General features: G+C 28.0%; 1 protein-coding gene across 2 annotated transcripts in view; it reads left to right on the forward strand.

The window, feature by feature from the left end:
• Positions 1–11,944: 11,944 nt before the first annotated feature.
• Positions 11,945–25,185, forward strand: part of LOC107450926 (uncharacterized) — a 47,250-nt gene continuing 34,009 nt past the window's right edge. The window contains exon 1 of one of the 2 annotated variants that reach the window (XM_087152971.1): positions 11,945–12,190. In XM_087152971.1, the coding sequence (XP_087009097.1) occupies positions 12,069–12,190 (122 nt within the window). In that variant the 5' untranslated portion in view covers positions 11,945–12,068. The remainder of the gene's footprint in view (positions 12,191–25,185) is intronic. The other variant, XM_087152972.1, reaches the window with a different exon arrangement.

The following is a 25,185-nucleotide window of genomic DNA, read 5'->3' on the forward strand; positions in this document are numbered from 1 at the left end:
TTACGCAGGGGCGTAGCTACTAATGGAGCAAATGGGATAGTACCGCAAGGTCCCTTATAAGTTGCCCCGTTAAAAGGAGATTTCATTACATGTTAAAAGTATCAGATTTCCAGGGATTGAGGGGGCCCCACTTCCTCTATTTGCCCCGAAGCATCCGAAAGTCTAGCTACGCTACTAAAAATTATGAATGAGGTATTTTTAAGATTGAAGCGTACATTATTGGCAATTACATTTCGGCAATAATTAGTTATAATTGGCCATCTCAATTTACTCCCCAAGAATTCTTCCCAGAAATTTTGTATTGGTCGCTTCAGAGGGGGTTCCCAAGAATTCTATTGACCACATTTTATGAGGTCGTTCTAGTTCCCTAGTTTTTCCAAGAAATTTCCTTCTTTTGTGGCAATCTTGGGGGAGGTAAACAATGTGAAAAAAGGGTGTCATTCGACACAGAGATAGGTGGTATTTTTCAACAAATACCCCTCTAAACTTCAAGTTATAACGTCTTTTCGGGATTCCTTGATAGCAGGGGTCAGCCAACAATCGATCTTCCCTCACTTCATGAAGTCTTCCGAATTTTCTAGTAGAAAAAGGATTCAAATCAAATTTTCTGTAGCGTAAGAGTGTAAATATAACTGTTATCATTTACATTTTTAAATTAAACCTACTTGTGCCAGCCAAATAAATCAGGTCTCGGGAATTACTTAGAAATTTTCCCATTGTTTACACTCAAATGTGGGATTTTGTCATTCAAAATTACATAGTTTTTTTTTGCCGATTACTCTCAAATTTCGCATTTTGTCATTTTAAATTAAATAGTTTGAAACTATATGAAAACCTGCATGTCTTGCTGTTCAAAATTTCTTTTGAATAATTTTTAATGAAATTTATTAATAAATTAATAATTTTAGCGGTTATCGCACCCCTTATTTGATGGCCAAAAACTGAAATATGTTTAAAAGATATTTATAAGAAATTATATCATGTATATTATATATTTCACATTCATATTTCAATTCATGTATCGATTTCATGCATATATTTACTCAGAAAAAAAGTATGTTGCGTCTAATTTCGTAACTTATTTCACAGAAAGCATATTTAGGGTCAGTTAATTTAAACAGGGGTCTGTCCAGATATTTTGCGAAAGGTCCGTTTTTGTAAAAATTGTGAAAAAATTACTCGTAATTTGTGAATAAAAAATAAATGTTAAGTCACATTCTTTCAACCAGGGTCCTGCTTTTGTGAATTTGTGCAAATAGGGTCCTGTTATTAAAAAAAAAAATTTTTTTCAAGGAGTTTTTAAATTGTAAAGACATACAAGATTATGCTCAACACTGTAAAATTATAATTAAAAAAATTTAATTTTAAAAAATTAACAGCACATGCTGCTACTAAATTAGAGATGCAACATACAACTATTTGGTATTTAGCCTGTTTAACGCAGAATATTCATTTCGGACGAATAGAGGAAGAAATGTTAACAAAACAATAATGAAGATAAACAAATTTGTGAAGGGTCCGATTAAAAGATAAATTATTTTGTGAAGGGTCCGTTAACGGACCCAAATTTCGTCTAAACTGACACCTGTTAAAGATTTGCAATTAGTACATAAAAAATAAGCTGATTAAAACAAAAGTTATTTATAGTCATATTTTTTTCTAGTTTGCGTTTATCTCTAACAAAGAGTAATAACTAACAAAGAGTAATATAATAATACAAATCGAATAAAAAAATTTCGGGTGGTAAATGTGCAAGTATATCTATTATAGTTATATATTATTCAAATTCGAATCTATGTAAAGAATCTAAGTTTATTAAAATGATGAAAAGATAGAACAGTTGCTCATGAAAAGTTGGTATTTAACACTTTGTTAACCTGCAATTTAACCCCAAAACTGCTTACAGGCGTGTTAACTCGTGACCGCTCGACAATGTGTTAATATATATTCTCATTATTTAAGAATATTCTAAAGAATTATAGTAAAACTGATTAAGTATAAAAAGCGTTAAAATAGTCAGATGAAAAACTCTCAAACTAATAAATAAGAACTATTTAATAAGAATAAATAATTTGTCTTTGTTTAACAGTAATTGCAATCCTGTTTTTTTTCGTTGTGATATATATCTTTACGTAGATAAAATTAATAATATTTTCAATAAAACAAAAAATTAATGTCAGTTATCAGATTATAACATAATAAGATTCTTTAAGATAGTTTATTTTATTTTATAATCGCCGTTCAACACTCGACCCAATTTTGAGTTTACGATTGCAGTTAGCTTGCCTGATGAAATTTTATTCTTATTTTAAAACCGTCGTTGAACAGCCAACCTAATTTTGGCGTTTACGACTACTAATGTTTAACTCCGTAGCCTTGTGATTTTGAACCCAATCCAGAAGACATGGGAACTTCTGGATCCATTATTGGGAGAAATTTGCCTTCGTGGAAAACTTTTTGATGGAACTAACCCGCATTTGTGTTACATGGAGAGGAAAACCACGCAAACTTCCCATGGTTAACCGGACGGTAGGGGAACTCTAATCCATGATCCGACTACCCCTGAGGATAGTTTTACGTCAGCACTGTGGTAGGTCAATACCTCCTAGATGCGATCAGCGCTGGGATTCGAACCAGGTTCACCTCTTTGGAAAGCGAAAGCTCGATCCCCCGAGCCACAATGGCTCCTCTTAAAGATATCAACAATTTTGAATTTCGAAATTTTTTGCAACTATAGTTTTTTAATGAAATGGTCCGGCTTTGTTTTAACCCAAACCTAATAACGCTGTGATGAACTCAATTATTATTATTTATTTATTTATTTTTATTTAATGATAAAATTTTTTTGTAACCGGAACTGAAATTTCCAGAAAATTGAATTTTCAAACACGTGAAACTAATTAAGATTTTTAAAAAAAATTATTTTATAATTATTTAACTATATCTGAAACATAATAGTACCAAATGAAAATACATAAAATATTTTTATTAGTATTCACAAAAAAAAAATTGTGTAAAATTAATTTCTTTTTCTTCCCGGAAGGATGTTTTTAATTTTTGTATGAAAATTATTAGTTAAAAAAATATTAATCAGTCGGTAACAATTTAATTTAGTGACACTATATTCAGTCACTATTCGTTATAACAAAACATAATGTAGCTCAATTTCAATAAAATCTCATTTTTTCAGCTTTAAAAAAAAAAAAAAGAAAAAAAAATTTTTTTATCGAAATGTGATTTTTGATTTTTTTTAAAAACTTGTTAACAATATTTTTATGTATTTGTCTAATTTGTTTAATGTTTCATTAACTGAGTTAAAGCTTACTTTTCACGTTTTTTTTAAAAAAATTTTAAATGAATAAAGTAGGTCGCAACCAGGGCCGTATTACCCATTAGGCCAGACTAGGCCATGGCCTGGGCCAATGATTAGGGGCCCACCTTCAAAAAAAATTTTTTTAAATAAATTCAAAAAAATTAAGAAAAACAATGATTTCAATATATTAATAATAATAATAATTAATAATAATTAATAAATAATGATTTCAATATATATTATTCAATATATTCAATATATATATTCAAATATATATTAACAAAATACGATAATTTTTTTAGTTCTAATTTAACAAAATATAGTAAAATTAAATTTATTATTATTTATTTTTATTTTAAATTTGCTTTCTTAAATGAAAAGATATATAAATACTTTTATATTTGAATAAATAAAAATATACGGGGAAAAAAATTTAATCAATGGGCCCCAAAAATTTTAATGGCCTAGGGCCCCGCTTGCTCTTAATCCGGCCCTGGTCGCAACCAGAATTTTTAATATTAAATAATAAAATGCTGACCTTATCACACTTTGGCACGCGCTAGTTGCTTTAATAAATCGAGCATGAGTTCTTTTTATATTTTTCTAGCTGTTAAAAACTACCAGCCAATCAGCAAAAAAACAATAATATCTGAGATAATAAATCTAAGCAATGTTTTAAAATTAATTATTATACATACATTTTTTTATAGATTCTTCTTAAAAACGGATTTTGCGATAAAAAGACACACCCTTACAGGTGGTATATGTTTCACATTTATCGGCAATATTGTAAATCCTAAAGGATTGCAATTTCATTGGCAATAATTTAAAATGACTCAAGTGTTTTGTGCCCGGACCTGTCCAAATTTGTTTTTAGTGCAGTAAATAAACAGTTTTCTCCAGACTGTGGTTGGCTAGTAGGGGTGGTTGATGCAAGAGGAGGAAATCGGAACTTTTCTTGGTATACAAATAAAAACTTACTCTTATTGTACTCGTCCAAACTTGTAGAACGGATGCTATGACTCAATGCAGAGTAGACTGACAAAAGCATGTTAAAATACAATGGATATCTTTCTTATGAAAAGTAATATTTAATATATACAAATATATGCATATAAATGTATACATATGTAAATGTCTGAAAGGTAAACAGAAAAAAAAAAATAGTTCCGTTAAAATCACAATGCCACAACGGCGAAACTGAATATTATTTGAATATAATTAAATATTAGTTCAAAAATTAAATAATGTACAAGGATGAATTTTAAATTTTCGAAAAGGAGCTTTTCATATTTTATACCTTAAATGATGAACAAAAAAATTCAAAAAGTTGTATTAAAGTAAAGAATTTTACCATTTCTGTTAATCAAGACTGGGCACGGGCTTAGGGGCCCAAAAACTAAATTTATTTCGGATCTTCCTGGGGAAAAAAAGAAAAATTCCTATTTTCATATTTTGCAGAGTTTTTGAAAAGCCTTTACTCAAAATTGTTTTTGAATAAATTGTTGTGCAAAATTGCTCTCGTAAAATATGTAAGGGAATTGTCAGCAATTTTTTTTTCTTAAATTAATTAAAAGACACTACTTTTTGCAGGATGCCCACGGAGGGGGGGTTCCAAAGGGGCAAGTCACTTTGATGAGGAGATATTTCCATTTAATATTTTATTTAATTTTGTAGTTTTAAAACTGTACAAGAAAATTTTTTAATCATTTAAGGGGAAATTTTTTTATATTTGAGTATAATCATTAAAATTATTTTAGTGGTGGACATTTTTGCAGGTAAGATTTAGTATATCATATAAATGTAAAATTATACTATCACATGAAATTAAATATAAGAGAAGCGAGCTTACAGCTAGTGGTTTAGTTTGAGAAAAACGGTAATTTCTTTGAGCGGTGGTTTAGATCTTAAAATATTATTAAATGGAAAACACTTTTTTTTAGTAATGGCTATGATTTCTAGCCACGTTTATGATATTTTCACTTCAAAATTAACTTGATCAGAGAGGCACATGTATAATTAGTTTTTAGTTTATTGAACTAAAACATTAATTTTAATTCCTTTATTTATATTTTTTGGGGAAGGATCTTTTTGGGATTAACTCTATTTTGTTCGGGTCATGGTTTTGATAATTTTTATGTAAAAGGAAAAAAGCTCTGAAAAAAAAAGTCCAGAAGAAAAAGAAAGGAAAATAAAGCATTAGCATAGGAAAAACACATTGCGACTCAAAAGTGAGCCTAAATTAATTAAATATTATTTTAAATTTTGATGAGTTAATTAAATATTAATTCAGTTCATCATTGTAACTAGATATTTAAAAAAAATACCTACTTACATTTGAATATATGTTCAATTCCGTAGCCTTGTAATTTTGAATCGAATCCAGAAGACAAGGGAACTCCTGGATCAAGCGTTAGGAGAAATTTGCCTTAGTGGAGGACTTTTCGATGGAACTAGCCCGCATTTTCGATTCATGGAGAGGAAAACCACGCAAACCTTCCATGGTTAGCCTGACGGCAAGGGGACTCTAACCCATGATCCGTCTATCACTAAGGATATTTTTATGTCAGCACTGTGGTCGGTGCGAGCCGGGTGCGGAATTCATATCGACCAGCCATCGCTGGGATTCGAACCCGATTCACCTCACTAGAAAGCGAATGCTCTATTCCTTGAGTCACCGCAGCTCGTACTTAATAATTGTTGAGTACATAAAAGTTTTATTATTATATTGTTTAAAAATTTTATTGCTACATAAAAACTTTATGTATTTTTTGTTGTTGTTCATGGAAAGGGGGATTTTTTTCAAATTTAGGGAGAGTCATTTCCCACCAGGCTTAGGGAATAACCCTGTATTTCTGATAAGAAATTTTAGAGGGTTCCTCAGCATATTTTGGTTTTTGGTACATTTTTCCTGGTCTCCCTCCCCCTTAATTATGAGCTTGTTTTCATCATATATTTAACTTATCCCGCGATATATAGTTGAACATAATATACACTATCCTGCGATAATAGAAGAGACCCTTTCAGTTTTCGGAATGTTTTTTAATTTCTCAAGAAATATTGCGAGGACTATTTTGTAAACTTAGAAGTTTGTGATTTTTCATACTTTCCAATAAAGTTTAAGGCTATCAGATGTTTGAGAAACCGACAATAAGCCGTAAAAGTCACCTTGCCGTCAGGCTAACCGTGGGAGGTTCTCGTGGTCTTCCTCTCCATGTAATTCAAATGCGGGTTATCTCCATCAAAAAGTCCTCCACGAAGGCAAATTTCTCACAATACTCGATCCAGGAGCTCCCTTGTCTTCTGGATTGGGTTCAAAATTACATGGCTACGGAGTTGAACATTGGTAGTCGTAAACCCATAAAGTTGGGTCGGCTGTTCAACGACGGTTATAAAATAAAATAAAATAAGCAGTAAAAGAAAACGGGTATTTTTGAACACCCTATGCCAGAAAATGAAGGAATAAGCTCGATTTGATTACTTCGATTGTTAATTGCAATAGCGGCACAAAATTTCGTTTATTTATAATCTATTAGCTTATCTATTATTTTATAGCTTAATTATTTATACAGATATGAACATTTTCATAAAAAAATAAGTTTTTTTTTTGTCTTATGTTTTCTTGCGATAACTATAAAAATATTTTGTAAAATTCAAAAAAAAAAAAAAAAAATTGGAATAATTTAAAATTAATTACAAAATTATAGTTTTAAAATTCGAAATTTTTTTTTAATATTGCACAAGATATGAGTAAAGTATTTCTTTTGCACTACGCATGCGCGTAAGAAAATAAAAAAAAAAATGTTTCTTCCTAATTTTGCAGTGAATCGTATTTGGCAACAAAAGGAAAAAATGTGATTAAAATATCTTAAAAATGTAAGAAGTTTCAAGCAATTTTCTTAGCAGTTTTTGTACTTTTTAAAATAAAACTCAAAATAATCTGGGAGTTTTTCAGAAAAATTTTACTTCGCAGTAATTCCAATTACACTACTCTATAATTACTGCACAAAATGTGGAAAACCCCTTATCGTTTTGAACTTTCTTTTGAAAAGTACATAAACTATTTAGAAATTGCTCGATACATTTTACATTTTCAAGATATTTAAATCAAAATATTTCTATTAGTTGCCAAATACGATTCACTAAAAAATTCTGAGAAAATAATTTTAATCTTTTTCCACGCATGCGCAGTACAAAAGAACTACTTTAAATACTCATGTCTTGCGCATTTTTTAACGATTTTTCCAAATCTCAAAATAATATTTTTGTAACTTATTTTAAATTTCTCCAAGAATTTTGTTTAATTTTACTGAATATTTTTAAAGTTATAGTAAAAATATGAGACAAAAATAAAATTAGTTTTTTTTTTTTCATAAAAATGTTCATATCTCCCTAAATATTTAATCTAGATTAACGAAACTTTATACAGTCATTGCAAATGGCAACCAAAGTAATCGATACAAGGTACAAGCTTATTGCTCGATTTGACAAAAAAACTATTTTTTTTTTTCTTTTTTTTTCGTAATTTACTGTTGGTCCCTAAACCCCTGAAAGCTTTAAACTTTATTGAAAAGTATGAAAAATCGAAGTACCAAATACTTCTTAAGAAATGAAAAAAAGTATGAAAAACCAAAAGTGTCTCTACCATTATTGTAGGGTAGAGTGAAGAACATAAAAAGTAATTCTTGTACATAAAATGCTTATAACTTCTAAAGTATAAGTTCGATCGTCTAAGTAATTAGTCTCATTCCAAGAATGTCATTCAGGGTGGTATATTAATGTTACCAATCTACGATATCTCACGAAGGAAATTTGTCAACTCCCTGACACTATTGGGATAAAATTGTATTTAAATCACCCAATCGTATTACTTTGAATTAACAGTTTTTTCGTCATTTTTTTTACTGAAGTAAATAAAAGCTGCAACACATACCATTTATATCAATGAAAGCAAGGAACTTTAAATTAATTTCATTTCAATAATGTGAAGATAATGCTGATCTTAAATAATCGATATAAGAAAGTCTCTCGTAAAAATAGAAAGAATTATCAAAACAACTAAAAATCCTTTTTTCTTAAAACTTTTTTTTTTATTGTCTGAAAAAAAGTGAATTATTTAAACTAAAATACTTTAAACAACATATTTTCAGTTATTCTCAACGAAACAATGTTTATAGCTTTTTTATTAAATCAAATGCTATTTTTTTTATAAAATTCAAGGCTAAATTTCATTTTTTAAAGAAAACTAAGTTGCTTAAAATCATTAAAAATTTCCAATTTTAACAATTTAAGAATTTTATTTACTTAATTTAAAATTTAATAATTTTAGTTCCAATGTTAATAATTTTATGAATTTGAAATAAGAAAAAAATTCATGCCCACGCAATAAATGGTAAAATCATGAAGTAATGTATGTACTATAGAAACGATCTTGATATACCAACATAGATAGAAAGCAATTTTTAAAAGACCATACATATAAAACTATTCTAACAGTACATGAATACACTATTTTAAACGTGTTAAATGATTTAAAGCAAACATTTGCATATATCCTTAGAAATAAATTTATTTAACGTTTTCTTGCTATCCAAAAAAAAAAAAAAAATAAAATAAAAAAAAAATCATTAAGAATGGAAATTAATAGCACGATCTATGTCTTTTTTTTTTAAAAGACAGTTGCAAATAATTTTAATTAGTCTCAGTTGAAATTAAATATTAATTTAAATTAATTGAATAAAATAAAAGTTAAGAAAAAATTTATATTTGAATTAAAAGTAATTAATTCAAATGATGCAATTGAGTGAGTTAAAAAAATTGAAATTTAACAAAGAGTGTTTAGAACGTTTGTCTCAGAAAAAAGTCTCTTGAGAAAATGACCAAGGTGAATGTCAACGGGAGTCATCCCCTTAATAGATCCCACATCTGTTTTCCTTGAACATCTAGATAATTGCCTGTTTAAGACAATTTATGAATAGATGTCCAACAAATAGATGGTTCTGTAAATATACAGGGGTCTGTCTAGGTTTTTCTGAGAGGCGCCTATTTTGTGAAAATTTAGACATAATTTGTGAAAAATTAAAAATTATATTTATAAATCAGCACAAAAATATGGTAAAAATATGGATTTATCGTTGCTTAAGGGATACAAAAATAAAATTTTAAGAAAAAGTATGTTGTGAAACTACCGTTTTTCCTAAAGTTGAATTTGTGAAGGTACCGCTAAACGGTAGTAAATTCAGCCTGGACAGATCCCTGATATATGACAGTTTAAAACAAGATAAAGCCTAGGGCCATAAAAATGATAAAGGCAATTTAAAGAAGCAAAAGGACATTTTTCCATAGGGTAAATTGAGATGCCTATTTCTTGAAAGAGTCAAATGACTATGGGTATAGTCTCTGTATGGGGTAGGAAGAAAGGTGTTCAAAGTCAAAGGATGCTTTAAAATAAATCTATTTGTCAGTGAAGGATGCTTTTTCCAGAGAAGGGAAAAGAATAGCAATTATTTTAGCTTTCTAAACATTGGTTTTAATTTTTTCACTGCGGTGCCCTTTTTTGAAGTATTTTGGTTTTAATTTTTTTAAAAATTAAATTGAAAGTTGTTAAAAGTCGAAGACAAATTAAACAAAAGAGAAGTATTTGTCTTGGGGGGGGGGAAGTTTTCTATTTAGAAAACAGTTAGGAAGTTGAAAAAAAAAAGTAGTTTCCTTTTTTGAAGTTACCAATTGTATTTTACTTTATTGTAGCGAAGGTCAAGTTTCAGAAGGGGCGAAGCACATTATCCTACTTTTCAATTAAATTTCAGAGGAAAATAATTTTCTATTTGGAAAATAGCTTTAAAGTTGAAGAAAAGAAAAAGTTAAATGCTAATTTTACTTGACTTTATTTTCGCGAATGTCTTCAGAAGGGGCGAAGCACATTTTCGCCCCCCACTTTAATTTAAGAGGAAAATAAACTTTTCTATAAAGTAGCCTCAAAATTGAAAAAGAAAATCTCTTTTATCTTTCTAAAATTGACAATTTTACTTGATTTTTATTTTCGTGATTGTCTAAATTTCAGAAGATGCGAATCACATTTTTCAACCCTCATATTAGTTCAAGAGAAAAATGAAGTTTTCTATTTGGAAAATAGCTTCAAAGATTGGAATTTTTTTTTTTTTCTCTTTTTCTAAAATTATCAATTTTACTCGAATTTATTTTCGCGAGTGTCTAAATTTCAGAAGGGGTGAAGTACTTTCTTCGTTCCCTCAATTTAATTTAAGGGGAAATAAAATTTTCAATTTGGAGAGTAGCTTCAAATTTTTTTTAAAAAATCCCTTTTTTTTTCTTCAAATTAATAATTTTACTTGTTTTTTTTTTTTGCGAATGCCTAAATTTCAGAAGATGTAGAGTATATTTTCGCCCCTTCACTTTAATTTAAAAGGAAAATAAAGTTTTCTATTTTTAAAGTAGCTACAAAATTAAAAAAGAAAATTTTTGTTCGTGTTCTAAAATTGCCAAATTTACTTGATTTCTACTTGTACGTATGTCTAAATTTCAGAAGGGATGAAGCACATTTTCACCCTCAAAATTAAATATAAAAGGAAAATAAGGTTTTTATTTATTTATTTTTAAAATAGCTTCAAAGTTGAAAGAAAAGTAATTTTATTTTATCTTGTTTTTTATAAAATTACCAATTTTAAATGAATTTATTTTCCCGATTGTCGAAATTGCAGAAGATACAAGGCCCATTAGCCCCCACCCCCCTTTGATTTCAAAAGAAAACAAAGAATTCTATTTGGAAAATAGGTTTAAAGTTAAAATATATTTTTATCTAAAATTACCAATTTTATTATCACGAATGTCTAAATTTTAGAAAGAGATTACATTTTTATCCTCCTTACTTCAATTTAAGAGAAACAAAAAGTTTTTTATATGAAGAATAGAGCTTCAAAATTGAAATTTTTTTCTAAAATGGTCAATTTTACTTAACTTTATTTTCTCAAACGCCTAAATTTCAAAAGGGGCGAAGCACATAATTCATCCCACACACAAATCACAGCACATTATTCACCCCACACATTTCTATTCAAAAAAAAAATAAATAAATAAATAAATTCTTTAAAATAAAAAAAAAAATTTGTTTCTAAAATATTCAATTTCACTAGACTTTATTTTTGAGATTGATAAAGTTTAGTGAAATTGAATATTTTAGAAACAAATTTTTTTCTCCACTTTTCTAAATTTCAGGACGAGCGAAACGTATTGTTTGCTACTCACTTAAATTTTAGAGGGACGGGTGCCCACTCTGCCCCCCCCCCCCCGGTTGGTACGCCACTGTTGAGAATTGATACATTGCATTAGAAAATAATTCTAATTTTAGACACATTTTATTTCATCCAAAAAAATTTTCAGCTTTTGTATCGTTTTAAGCACCTAAATGTTAATTACAAATATTAATAGAAAGCATAAAATCGCCAAATCCCGCCAGTCTTGCATAGCGAAAGAGTGTGCTTTTTCTCGAAAAGCGTTTTGCACTAAACCTTTCATACGCGCTACGTTTGCAAAGTATATATTTATGTAGAACAAATCGAACTCGAAAAGTTGAATCAACTTGGGGCAGAAAACTTGTCAACTCTTATGAATAAATAATGTTGTAGAGGGCGCTGTGGGAAGAATGTTGTGAAATTGGCGGTAAAATTAGTAAAGATGACATGGAAGTGTGAAAGAAAATCTATTTTGATGCAAAATATTATTTATTATAAATTATTAAGAAATGTCTTTTAGATTTTTGCCATTTCAATTGAAGGACATCCACCAAGAGAACAAGGTCTTGCAACCTAATGGAATATCTAGTGATAACAAAGAAAGTTGTGTCATTTTAAGTGATAATTCATTGTAAGTTTATGTTCCATAGTTTATTCAAAACTAAATCTGATGTTGTTATTTAAGTTAAAAGTATTGTTATTCGTGTAAATAAGTATTTCCTCTAAGAGGTAAGTATTTATATTTGAAAAGAAAATGTCACTTTTTAATACAATTTAATTGATTTTTTTGTATGAAATTAGTAATTTTTCTAAAATATATATAAATTAGTACTTTGACACCTGTTGACTATTCCTAATGCAATTTGTACTAATCTTAATTTTGTTTATGTCAGTGAAGTGACTAATAATCTTGCAGGGTGCATATCTTTTTTAAAAGGTGCTTAGAGGTGCTTATTTTGGATTTACAATTTTTAAAGGTGCTTTTTTTTATTCGGAGTTTGTAAAAACTACCTAATTTTTGATAATATAAAAGGAGATTTTTTTCTTTGCCTTGTCGATTGTCGTCATAAATTACAAAAAAAGCAAGATTTTTACAATTTTCTCAAAAATATTCATCAGAAATTAGTCAAGTTATCATGATTATGTAAAGTTTTTGGAAATGATTTTTGCATTTTGTTTATTTTATGTTCAGAAATTAAGTACTTTAAACGATAGAAAAAAATAATTTTTTTTTACTGTACACATCCTACTTATAATTTCCATTGGAAAGTGCTTAAAATATTTTTTGAGTGCTTAAAAGGTACTTATTCTTTGTTGGAAAAAACTAGCTATGCACCCTGTCTTGTACAAATTATTTGTTGCAAAACATTTTTATGAGAGTTATTTTTTATCTCACTAAATAAAATTTGTAGGGGGGTGAATTCTATTTTAGTTTATTTACAAATTTCTAAGTAATTTAAGTAAATAATTTTAATAGTAAATAATTTATAAGTAAATAATATTTTATCTTTCACTGCAAAATCTGCACTGCTGAACCTAAACATAAATTGAGTAAAAATATACGTAAATTGTAATTAAAAGTTGTCACATGCTGATAATTCGAGAAAGGCTGTAAACTAGATTGGTAACTTTCTGTTACTTTTATTTTTAATATTTTAGACAGTTCAGAGATCAAGCTGAAAGTCTTTATGGGCAACTTATGTCCCACGGGCTAGAAGTTTTCTATTCCTGATAAAAATATAAAACATTAGTATAGTTTTAATCGCAATTAACCATAAAAATATTTACTTATGTTGTTCAGCCAAATATTTATTTCTTGTTATTACAATTCAATGATTCTTATATTGTAATTATAATTATTTTTAAAAAAATTTAATGAGCAATTATAATATTTTACCACCATACTCTTTTTTCAAGCTCTTTTTATTCACCACCATTCTCTCTTTTATTTCACCACCATACAGGAGCTTTTCGCTCTTCGCCACACCAACCAACTTATTATTAAATTTTTTCAAAATTTTGTTAATAAATATAATTTGTTACATTTTTTTTTCAAAATTGTAGTGTTTTATTGTTACTTATGATTTGGAATTGGAAACTTGTAAGAGTGGTGATGCATTAACTATGAACATGAAGTTATAAGGACAATGATTCTTTTTAACTTATCATCTATTATTATAAACTATCTTAAATATTAATAAAAAACAATCTTAAGATTAAGCACCAATCTGTAGGGTTCGCACCAAGAATGAAAATTTAGTGATCGAATGAAACTACCTTAATATTCATTTAGTGGTCCAAAAATATTCATTTAGTGGTATTGTAGTTAAATTTTAGAAGAAAAATCGAGCACTGCCATGATATTGTACACAATGTAAAATTATTAATTACCATTTATAATATCCTAAAAGTAATTAGGTTCATTACCCTATAATGATTGAATATTAGTTGCATTTACTAAAATTTAGTGAAAAAACAAAACAAAATTAATATTTGTGAATAGATTCAACATAGAGATTAAAATGCTTAGACCATATAAATAAATATTTTTTGCTCTTTTAAAATTGACTTTATTTAAAATTTCATAATTTTTAGATAGTTAATTGTTAATATAATGTTTTGTTAATGAAGAAAACAGAAAGTAAAACCTAGAATTTTAGAATCGATTTTATTTAAAATTTATTATGTTTAGATAGTAAATTGTTAGCTCTTACTTTCTCGGCTTTTCTCATTAACAAAATATTATATTAACTATATAAACATTATGAAATTTTAAATAAAGTCAATTCTAAAAGAGCAAAAAATATTGTTTTATTGATGAACAATTATACTGTCAGTACATAAATACAAAGCACAGCACAACATGTAAATTTGGAATTTCAATATTTTAAAAATTTTTGTACCACATTTTCAGTTATTCCATTTGAATACCATGCATTTAAATTTCATTCCATTTGTAAAATAAGACAAAAATTAATATAAAAAGTTTTTTTAACTGCGTGGAAAAAAATATTTTTTGTTAATATTTCGTAAATTCCAAATATTTGACGGTGACAAATTTGTCATTTATGCGTATACTTTTAGTCGCATTTGACAACAATTGTCTCCATACTGACATGAACGCTTACTAATACATAAATGAGATATATACATAATACTGAGAAAGACTGGACTAATCAAGTCCAGTCTTTCTCAGAGTGACAGACTAGTGTTACAAGTTTGGTTTGAATTTGTAATTTCTTATAAATTTATGTATTGTAATGTAATTTCTTATAAATTTATACCAGGGTGATTTTCTCAAATCATTAACTTTTGCCTAAGCCAATTAGGAAAAATTCATCTCATAATTAACTTGATAATTTTTACATTAAGACTAAACATTTAAGTAATAAATTTAAGTGTTATTGCGTAGAAAAATATGATTACTGTCATAAAACACTTTAAAAATTCATGAAGAAAATATTAATTTTTTTTTTTTATGAATCAAAAATTAAAATTTTAATGGAAAACATTTTAAATATTTCATTGAAAATTTAATTAATATTTTTAACACTATTGTGTTTTTAATTTCAATATGTGTATTTTTTCACAATTTATTCTATAGTAATTAAGAAGCATAATTACTTGTTTTACATTTTATGATATAATTTGTATATTTCATCTAAATTGTTGAAGGTTTTGAAATGGGTATAAATTAGCTTTAGTGGCATTTTTTAAATGACACATAATTTCATTTATTGTTTCTCTTGTACATGCAACCAATATAATTTTTTATCCAAGCAGCCCAGTAAAATTTTAACTAACTTATATATAAGAGAGTTCTCCCTAGGAATAAAAAAGGGCACTTTGAGTTTTGAAAAAGCACTCACTTAGCACTGTAAAAATTTATCAAAATGCGTAATATTATTTAATAACTGAATTATATCCTTAACAGTTTGTAAATTATCCTCTTACATTATTTTATGTGTTTATTTCAAAAAGTAATTCTCTCTCAATATCTATATCATTTAATCTATATTATTTAATAACTGAATTATATCCTTAACAGTTTGTAAATTATCCTCTTACATTATTTTATGTGTTTATTTCAAAAAGTAATTCTCTCTCAATATCAAAATGAGAGAAAAATTTGTGCACATATATTTTTTTTTGAAAAAAAGTAAAGAAAAATGATTAATTGATAAACTAAAAATTTCTTAAAGCTTTCTTCTATTATAATTTAAACTGAAAATAATAAGAAAATTATCATTTAAATGTAAATTTTTTTAAGAAAAGGTATTTATTTAAGAAAATAGTTTGAAAATTTAAAATCGCTTAATAATTTTATTTATACAGCCCCCCCCCCCCCAAAAAAAAAAGAAATGATAGTTTAACTTGTTGAGAATAATCTTAACAAAGTCATTATTTATAATAGTGATCAGAATTAAACCTATAAACACAGAGAATTTTAACCATTGTGTAATTATTATTTAAGCAGTGAATTAATTTTTTTCAAAATGGAGTATGAATAAAAATGCAGTGTTCTTAAGGGAAAGCAGCGTATTTATACAAAAATGAGACAAAGAGGGCTCATTTATTGGGTTTAAAGGGCAAGCAGGGTGGGCCACCCTTCAAAAAACGCTTAGGGAGAACGCTGTATGTATAATTATTCAGCAAGTAATTGAAACTGAAGTTGCAAATTTCTATCATGCTTAAATAAACCTGTAAAGAATTTTTTATTTTTTTTAAGTAACCGAATTCTTATACTCAAAATTTTTCAAATGAAAACTAACCAAAAAATAAAAAAAATCAAATTTACAAAATTATTAATGTTTTTAATATTATAACTCAGTGGCGTACGCAAGGGAGGGGTTTAGGGGTTTAAACACCCCCCTTGAGCACAGACAAAATGAAAAAAAAACAAAAATTTTAGTAGAAATTATGCGAGCTATTATTTTTTAAGACAATATATTTTTATCTACCTTATGCCTACTTTTTTTTTCTCACGGTATTTCTCAGAATACTGAAAAAACATTTACTATAATAGGGTTGTACTTTTGAAACCAAATTCACGTGATACTGTTACGGACTGGTTCCTTTCTGCCTGCCAGTATAGTTTTCGGGACTGGCTGTCATTCGCGAGATCTTTACGCAATGATTCTGGAATCCTAGACGTTCTGTCGTCTTTGAGACAATTCGAGAATTTTGGAGATGCGGTTAAAAATTATATAAAAGGGGGAACGGAGTACAGTGGATGATGTAATATCAAATGATTAGGGGCCCCCTTAAAATGGATTTGTTTGAAAATAAATTTTAAAATATTAAGAAAAACAATGATTTTTTTTAAGAAAATCAATTTTAAATATATATTAAAATTTTTTCAAAATGTTATGATTAAAATTTAGTTCTAATTTAACAAAATAAAGTAAAATTCAATTTATTATTATTTATTTTAATTTTAAACATGCTTTCTGAAATGAAAAGATATATAAATACTTTTATATTTGAATAAATAAAAAATATGCGAGAAAAACAACTTAATCGAAGGGCCCCAAAAATTTGAATGGCCTAGGTCCCCGCGTACGCGCCGGCCCTGAGCATAGCATTTATTTCTGTGCCAATATATATATTTACTGTTCTTGGATCTTTAGGATGTCAAAACGTAAGAATTTAATAATTTTTAATTACTTTGAGAAAAAATCACGACCTGAAATTAGTGAGGTGACAGCATCCAGTATCAATGTAAGTTTTTCTGTTGTACAGAAATGTGATACTTTCGTTGAAGAAAACGTTTCTAGCATAACAAAATCTGATGAATGTGAAAGTGGCCCTCAAAGTGTTACTTCCCACCCATATGACATTGGACTTTTTTCAAAAGATATTACATTATGTTCTTAAACTTAAAAAATCAAATCAAAATTTAACCAAACAATGTTGTCTAAATAAAAAGTCAAAATTGTCTAGCTGTCTAAATTAAGGAAGTAATAGTGCTTTATTACAGACTCGAATTTCTTTTAGTAGTTTCAGAAAATTATGAACACCCCCCTTGAAAAAATTCTGCGTACGCCACTGTTATAACTTAAACTTTTTCACTGCAAATGCTTTAAAATATTTAAATTAGTAAGTATAATTTATTTAAAACACATGATGCAATATTATTATATGACACTTAATTATCATAAAATAATGTGGTAGCTAAAAATAAAGATACAAAAATTTTAAATTTCAAAGTGGTGTTTTTCGAATTTCACCTCATAGGTGTCAGTGGAGTGCAAAATGTTAGAATAATTGTGCAACTATTCTATATTATGATAGCCCTGCATATATTCCCCCCTTCAATTTTTAATGATCTGTCCAAAAATTATTGAGCTTCCTGATGATACTGTAGACTAATAACTTGGCCTTTCTTGCACTCTAAATTATCTTTTACTCGACTCTACTTATAATTTTTTCTGGTATTATTAATTTTGAAGTTATAAATTAAATTTCAATAACGCACTATGAAAAGAAGTTAAATTAAATTTTTAAAAAATCCCGCTGAAATTAACCTGTAGCAAGCTTTAAACGTTCTATATCATTTATTATTTTTCAGCTGTATTTAAATAAAGTTTTTAATTTTTAAGTATATCCTTCAACTATATATATTTTGGTTAAACGAAATTTTTATTTGAAAAAATCGAAATGTTGTAACTATCTAAATTTTCAATAATTTGAATTACTTTTGCATTTTGGAATTTTAATTCTACAATTTCAATGTTTTTTCTCAGTCTTTTTATATCAATTTGAAACACAAATATAACGTTATGTGCTAATTATATTCCAAAGTTTTTGTTAGCTTTTTCCTCTCTAAGTTTTCAGTTGGAAGGCAAGGATTCAAGGTTTCCATTTGGCCTCATAAAACGTATCAAAATTTACAAAGTTAACAGAACCAAAATTTAAGTTAGCCTTGTCTCAATGTGCCCAACTTTTCCTTATTAACAATTTTCAAATTAAAAAAATTTACAAAGAATATAAAATCTATACATAATGAAATACGCAGCAATAAGATTTGTCACATAAGTTTCTGGAGCACACACACAACTTGCTTTATTAACCTACTTGGTCTGACGATTTGAAAGGTCCTGTTTTGCGATATTGTGAAAGAAATACTCATTTTTGTGAAAAATCACAAAAACCACTGGCTTGTGTCTTAATTTTTTGGAAATTGGTTGAAAGATCCTGTTCTTTCAAACATTCAATCCTGTTCTTTCTATCAAGGTAATGTTTCTGTTTTTTAAAAAAAAAAACATTGAGACCAAGAGTTAAGGAGTTGGAAAATTAAGAATCAAAGACAACACCGACTTCAGTTTTCAAACACTTATACTTGGCAATTTGTTTAAAGGCCCTTTTAAAATGAAAAATATTGTGGGGGATCTGTTTTTAAGATAAAATGTTTTGTAAAAGGTCTGTTTTTGCTTAGTTTTTTTTTAAAGGTTAAAGGAGCCAAATATCTCCTAAAAAAATGCCTTCTCTTTATTTTATTATGTATATAGGTTAATAATACAATGACAGCTTTTTATGTAGCAATTAGATAAGTGAGTGAATGATATGAATTTTGGGCCCAAGAAATTTGGCTAGACCCAACTAGACCGCGCCTAATCGATAGCCTGAAGTTGTCTTTATGATAAAGTGGTAGTACATTTACATTTTAGCTATGTAAATATCTGCTCAGGCATTTTTTTCTAAGTCACATTTTAAATGATTTTCTCAAGTTTCATCTAAGTCTAAAAACTTCATTATTATTAAATTTGTTCAAGAGATATTATTATTATCACAGTTAGTTAGTCAATATACATGTTTGTCTTCTGCAAAAAAATTAATTGTTACCTCAGTTTTCGAAGCAGTAAACAATTGTATGTATATAAACAGGGGTCTGTCAGACATTTTGTGAAAGGTCCGTTTTTGTAAAATTGTGAGAAAAGTACTCTTAATTTGTGAATATAAAATAAACTTTAGGTCACATTCTTTCAACCAGGGTCCACTTTTATGAATTTGTGCAAATAGGATCCGTTATTGCAAAAAAACTTTTTCAAGGAATTTTTAAATTGTAAAGACATACAAGATTATGCTCAACACTGTAAAATTAAAAAAATTAAATTTTAAAAAATAAACAGCAACTGCAGCTACTAAATTAGCAATGCAAAATATAAATATTTGATATTTAGCCTATACTGCTGAACGCAGAATATTCATTTCGGACGAATAAAGGATCGAAGAAGCGTCTGCCGAAGACAAGATTTAGTTCGTTTACATCTGTCTTTCTCCCCCCCCCCCTTCCTGTAAGGGTTTATTCGATTAGCAAAACAATAATGAAGATAAACAAATTTGTGAAGGGTCCGATTATAAGATAAATTATTTTGTGAACGGTCCGTTTTTAAGTTAAAATATTTTGTGAAAGGTCCGTTATTATGAAAAAATATTTTGTGAAGGGTCCGTTAACGGACCCAAATTTCTTCTAAACAGACGCCTGATAAATATCCTCAATAACCGCAATTTATATAATGCATTTTATAAATATGACTTTGTCTTTTCATGGGGTTATCTTGAGTCTCACAATCCCTTAATTTTTACTGTTTCATTAGTTTTCATTAAAAAAAAATATCCTTAGTTCAATGACAAATATTCAAAGAATATTATATGTATCTTAGATACTTTTTAAAATTTAAAATAAAAAATTTTATTTGTGAATTTCCTATGTAAACTGCAATTTTTACATTAATTGAGGCATCATTCTTGTTTTTAAATATTTATTTTTTTTTTTTTTTGGTATTTTCAACTGTAAACGCGACTATCTAACATTCTACTAATTTTTCTTTTGACTTATCGCATGATGAATTCGTTTTCTTGTCATCATTCACTGTTAGTTTGGAATTAAAAATATACTTTTAGCCTCTTTTCTGCGAATTTTAATTTCATTAAAACTATTGCTCTCCTTATCTCTTAACTTTTACCATCAAAATTATCATTCCTTATTACCAAATTGAAAATGTTCTCTTTATAAGAAACTGTCATAGTATAAATCATTTTTACCCTATCTGATTTGAATATTCACCTACGCCCGGGTAAAAGCAAACTTTTCAGTTCCTCCCAGGGCATCGGCTCGGGAAAGGACCTCTGCCTAATTTTCTTAGGCGTGTCCCCAAAATAAAACACACTTTTGCCAAGATGATTCATCGGTCTTAAATAAAGTAGGTCAGCCCCAGAGCTTTTAATATAAAGTGCTGACCAAATCGTACTTTTACACTCGCTAGTTGCTTAGTGACCGGGCATGTATGTCTCCAAAATAAAAGGTCGCCAGCAGTTGCCAATATTGGATTAATTTCGCTGAAAAGCGAACTAAGATTAGAAAGTATTGCACTTTCAAGTGCAAGGTCCTGTTTTTTCCAACTCAAATCGGAAAGAACACGAATGAATGACTGTTTAAAAGAGGATTTGGAGATTCTCTCTTTTACGAGTTAAATTTATTGTGTTGCTATTTTCGGCGACATGTTTTTAAGGTGTTTTTTTTCTTTCTTTTTTATTTTGTGATTTTTTTTTAAATGATTCGCTGGTTTTACGAATTGATTTTCTATATATTAGTATATACTTTAAACCTAGTTTTTTAATCACCTCGTTTAATAGGTTAAAATTTTTATGAAATATTTAAATTAATATATAAAATTGGCAACATGGATATACTTTATTAGTGAATTCATAAGGGGAGTCGGTAGGGGATGTATCACTAATGCTAAAACTGACCCTTTTCGATGTACTTTTTCGAAGAAACTACTTATGACGTCGCTTTGAAATTTTTTGGGGGATATTTGAGATTATATCAGTTGTAGGCTGTGATAAAGTTTTAGCGTTACCGGGAATACTTTTTTAGTATGTAAGATTTTTGATGAAATATTTTTAAAGAAATTAAAAGTTCTAAGTTCATGATTTTTTAAAAAAAAAATCTGTCGGTATGTATTAACAGTTATCACTATGTAAATATGTATTTCTAAATAATCTGAAAAAAAAAAAAAATCTGAAGCAATGTCTTGTTTAGATGCTGAGAAAAAGTACACCGAAAAAGGTCAGTTTTAAGCATTATTGGTGTATGCCTACCGACTCCCCTTTAAATAAATGTATAAAAGGCAACATAGATAAACTTTATTAATAAATTATTAAGACATTTTCAAAAATCTTTTAAGAAAAATTTAGATATTATACCATCTGTTAGAGATGAAACTCACTCTGGTACAAAAGAATCAATATTGTAGAATCAGCTTTTAAGTGAGGTAACGCAAAAAATTCTAACATTCTACATAATATTTTTTTTTAAATAAAAAGAATGAAGTTGAAGTGTAATAGAAACTATTACATCTAATTGCATTTGGTTAAAAATTCGCTAATTAATAAAAATGGTTAAAAATATTTTGAATAAATATTTTTTCTACTATCTTAGAAAAAAATATTAAGTGCAGCAAAATCATTTCAATCCAAATTTGTTTTGGGGAGGCTATGCTTTTGTTACTTATTCATTATTTCTTTAAAAATGAGTCCCGCAGTGGACTGATCGTTAAGACATGGTTCCCAGCAGATCACCGAAGTCAAGCATCACTGGCTGCGGTCAGTGTGCAGGTGGGTGACCACTTGGATCAGTCTGCGTAGGGACCGAGGGTGTGCGGTATTGGTCCTCGTTAAAATGTTCTACCGTAAAGTGCTCGACTTCGCGTGCAGGTCGTTGGGCTACCGAAGCGGGGGTGCCATCCCCTCTGCAGAGGATCAAAATTGTGATGACTTGTCTTCGGATCATCCTTAGGGATGTTACCCAGACCGTCGCCATTAGCCCATTGTGCAGCTCTAGTGCGACGTAAATTAACTACTACTACTTTAAAAATGATTTTATTAGTTTCACAATAGGACATCTTTCCCAAATTCGTACTTATTTTGGTTGGCGTTCGGAGAGACTTGTTTTTGATATTATATTTGTTATTTTCGAATTACTTGAGAATTGGACGCATTGAATGCTGACATACAGTTAATGTTTCACTTGTATAGTGATAAACTTGATTTTTTTATATTATTGTACACCAAGAACGAAAAAAAAAATATTTATATTCAATATTTTCAGAATTTCAAATAAATTTTTCTTAATTTTTTACATCTCGTCGTTGCTCTAGGCAATTTGAGAATCTTTGCTCTATAAGAATGGTTTATAGCTTTCAACGAAGTTTGCTGAAGTTTATAATAGGTAGTGTCATTTGCAAAAATCACAATTAAATGTAGCTTATTACAAGAAATACCACGTTTGCGTTCAGAAATAAATTTAAATTGATTATGATTTTCAACTATTTCAGCAGTAAATTATTCAAATAATATTCATATTATTAATTAAATGTCCTTGAAAAGTTTTTTTTTCTTTCTAGTTAATGAAAAAATTTCTAAATTGCTAACCAAAATGTTTTTAAACAGTTTAAAAAATTTAATTTTAATTTATTTATCTTGTTTTTCACATTTGAGATACTTATAATATTTTTAAAACTTAAGAAATATTGATTTTTTGCACTTCCTTAAATTTTGCGTTAATTAATTTTTATTGTTTTGCGATTTCAATAAGTTTATAAAGTCATTTTTTAATTAAAATTACTTAACGGTTTTTACATTTTACAATTTTAAACGGATAAAATGTATTTTTTTTTATCCGTTTAAAATTTTTCTTTTAAAATAACTGTTTTATTAAATTAATAAAGAATCGTTTTTTAATCATTGTAAATGAAATTTTTTTCTTTTAGTTCGACAATCTTGTATACGTAAAATAATAAATATTCGAATATTCTTAAAAGTAGCATGTACAAATTAAAAAAAATAGTTTTTAGCTGATTTAATATGTATATGTGTGAATGAAACAAAATATTAAGAACATTTTAAAGATAAAAGATAAATATAATGCTGTAAAAATGAGCTATTAATTTGTTACATAAGGTTTAGGTTAAAGCTTATCATGGCAGCTTTATTTTTCTGTGAATTGTACTGTTTGTCTACGATAGGTACTCTGTCCGCCATTCGTCTGGAGGGGTGGCGGTGACTATGGTAACGAGGTATGATTATTTCAAGTAGGGGTGCGGGGTCCCTCTTTAAGACTGGTTTCGGTGGGAGAAAAGGAGACTTCTTTCTTCGATCTATTGTATTAGCCCTAGAGTTAAGAGAATTGAGCATTCGCGCCTGAAACATCGTTTAGAGCGTTTGATTCCTTTTTTTTAATCTTTTCTCTTTTTCAAAAGCTTCTGTTTTAGAAAAAAATTAAAAAAAATTATTTGTGTTGTAAATTTTTTATTTTATTTTTCCTCTTTTAACTTTTTTGAATTTTGAGAAATGCCTTTTAAATTTACAGGCCTTTTAAACTTACAGGCACCTTGCAGTTCATAATAAAGAGTATCCTTCTTATTGTACTATTCATAAATGTCAAACTCCTGTTTGGAGAATGAATATTTATTCTTACACATGTTCAGACCTTTTGTAGAAAAACCCCTTTGATGTTTTCCCTGGCCTTCAAATGGTTTTAAAAGAGATACCGTGTTTTTACAAAAGAAGCATTAGTAACGAACATTTTCAAAATTTCAGGAATTCTTTCATTAATTATTTAATTTAATAGCTTGAATAAATTGTTCCTTTTTATGTTTCAGCTCTCTTCTGATTTTCATCGATGCCATTTGTCCAAATACAATGACAAATTGAAATTGTTATTTCTATGAATAACGATTGATAAATAGGATATGTATGGAAATTGTATAAAATTGTTTAAAGCAGCTCAATGTTTTATTAATAAATAGCTCATCTATAAATTTATCATATTGATTATTAAGAAAAAATAAATTTGCTAATAAAAACTGTTTTTAATAAATAGTGAAAAAAAACTGTACAGGTTACAATAAAATATGAATAAGAAAACGTAATTTAAGCAAAAAAAACTTCAGATAATTTCAGATGGTTTGATGGGTGCTGATAAAAATCATCGTTGATAGTTTTAGATTTCATCCTAGTTGCGGTCACTTGCTTTCAGTTTCAAATAAATAAAATATTTAAAAATTAATAATCAAAACAAAGATATTTAATATTTCTCCGGCACAGATAACGTGAACTATTTTTATTTTCAGCAAAAGTTTTATCTCCTTTTAAAATCAGAGTTATTAAGTTTAAGCTCTTCACTTTTTCCAGAAAATTCAAGTAATAAAAGAAATTAACTGCTTTAAAAAAATGTGCAAGTTTAGAAATTAAACCATCTAACAATCAATGAACATTCATAATAAATATCGTAAAATTAAAAAGTAATATTAAAAAAACCTGTACTACCCTTAATGTCAGAATTTGTTCACTTTTTTTCCTTTGTATTTAAAAAATAACAACTGATTGAATCGAGAGAATTATTTTAAGTAAGAAAGAAATATTCATGCGAATCTTAAAAAAGTTCTTGAATCAGATTAAATAAGTCTCCTACTGGTGGCTGAGTCAGCCAATCTGGTATACTCCCCATACAAGCTATCATCGAAGGCGAAAGAAAAGGAGACCTCTTCATCGAAGCCACCCTCCCTAAAATGCTCTCTTCTTGTTTCCATAGCACCAGACTGCCGCAGACTTTGTGGC

This window comes from Parasteatoda tepidariorum, chromosome 10 (assembly GCF_982258835.1).
Source record: "Parasteatoda tepidariorum strain Cologne lab strain chromosome 10, Ptep-v5.0, whole genome shotgun sequence".
NCBI classification, from domain to species: domain Eukaryota; kingdom Metazoa; phylum Arthropoda; class Arachnida; order Araneae; family Theridiidae; genus Parasteatoda; species Parasteatoda tepidariorum.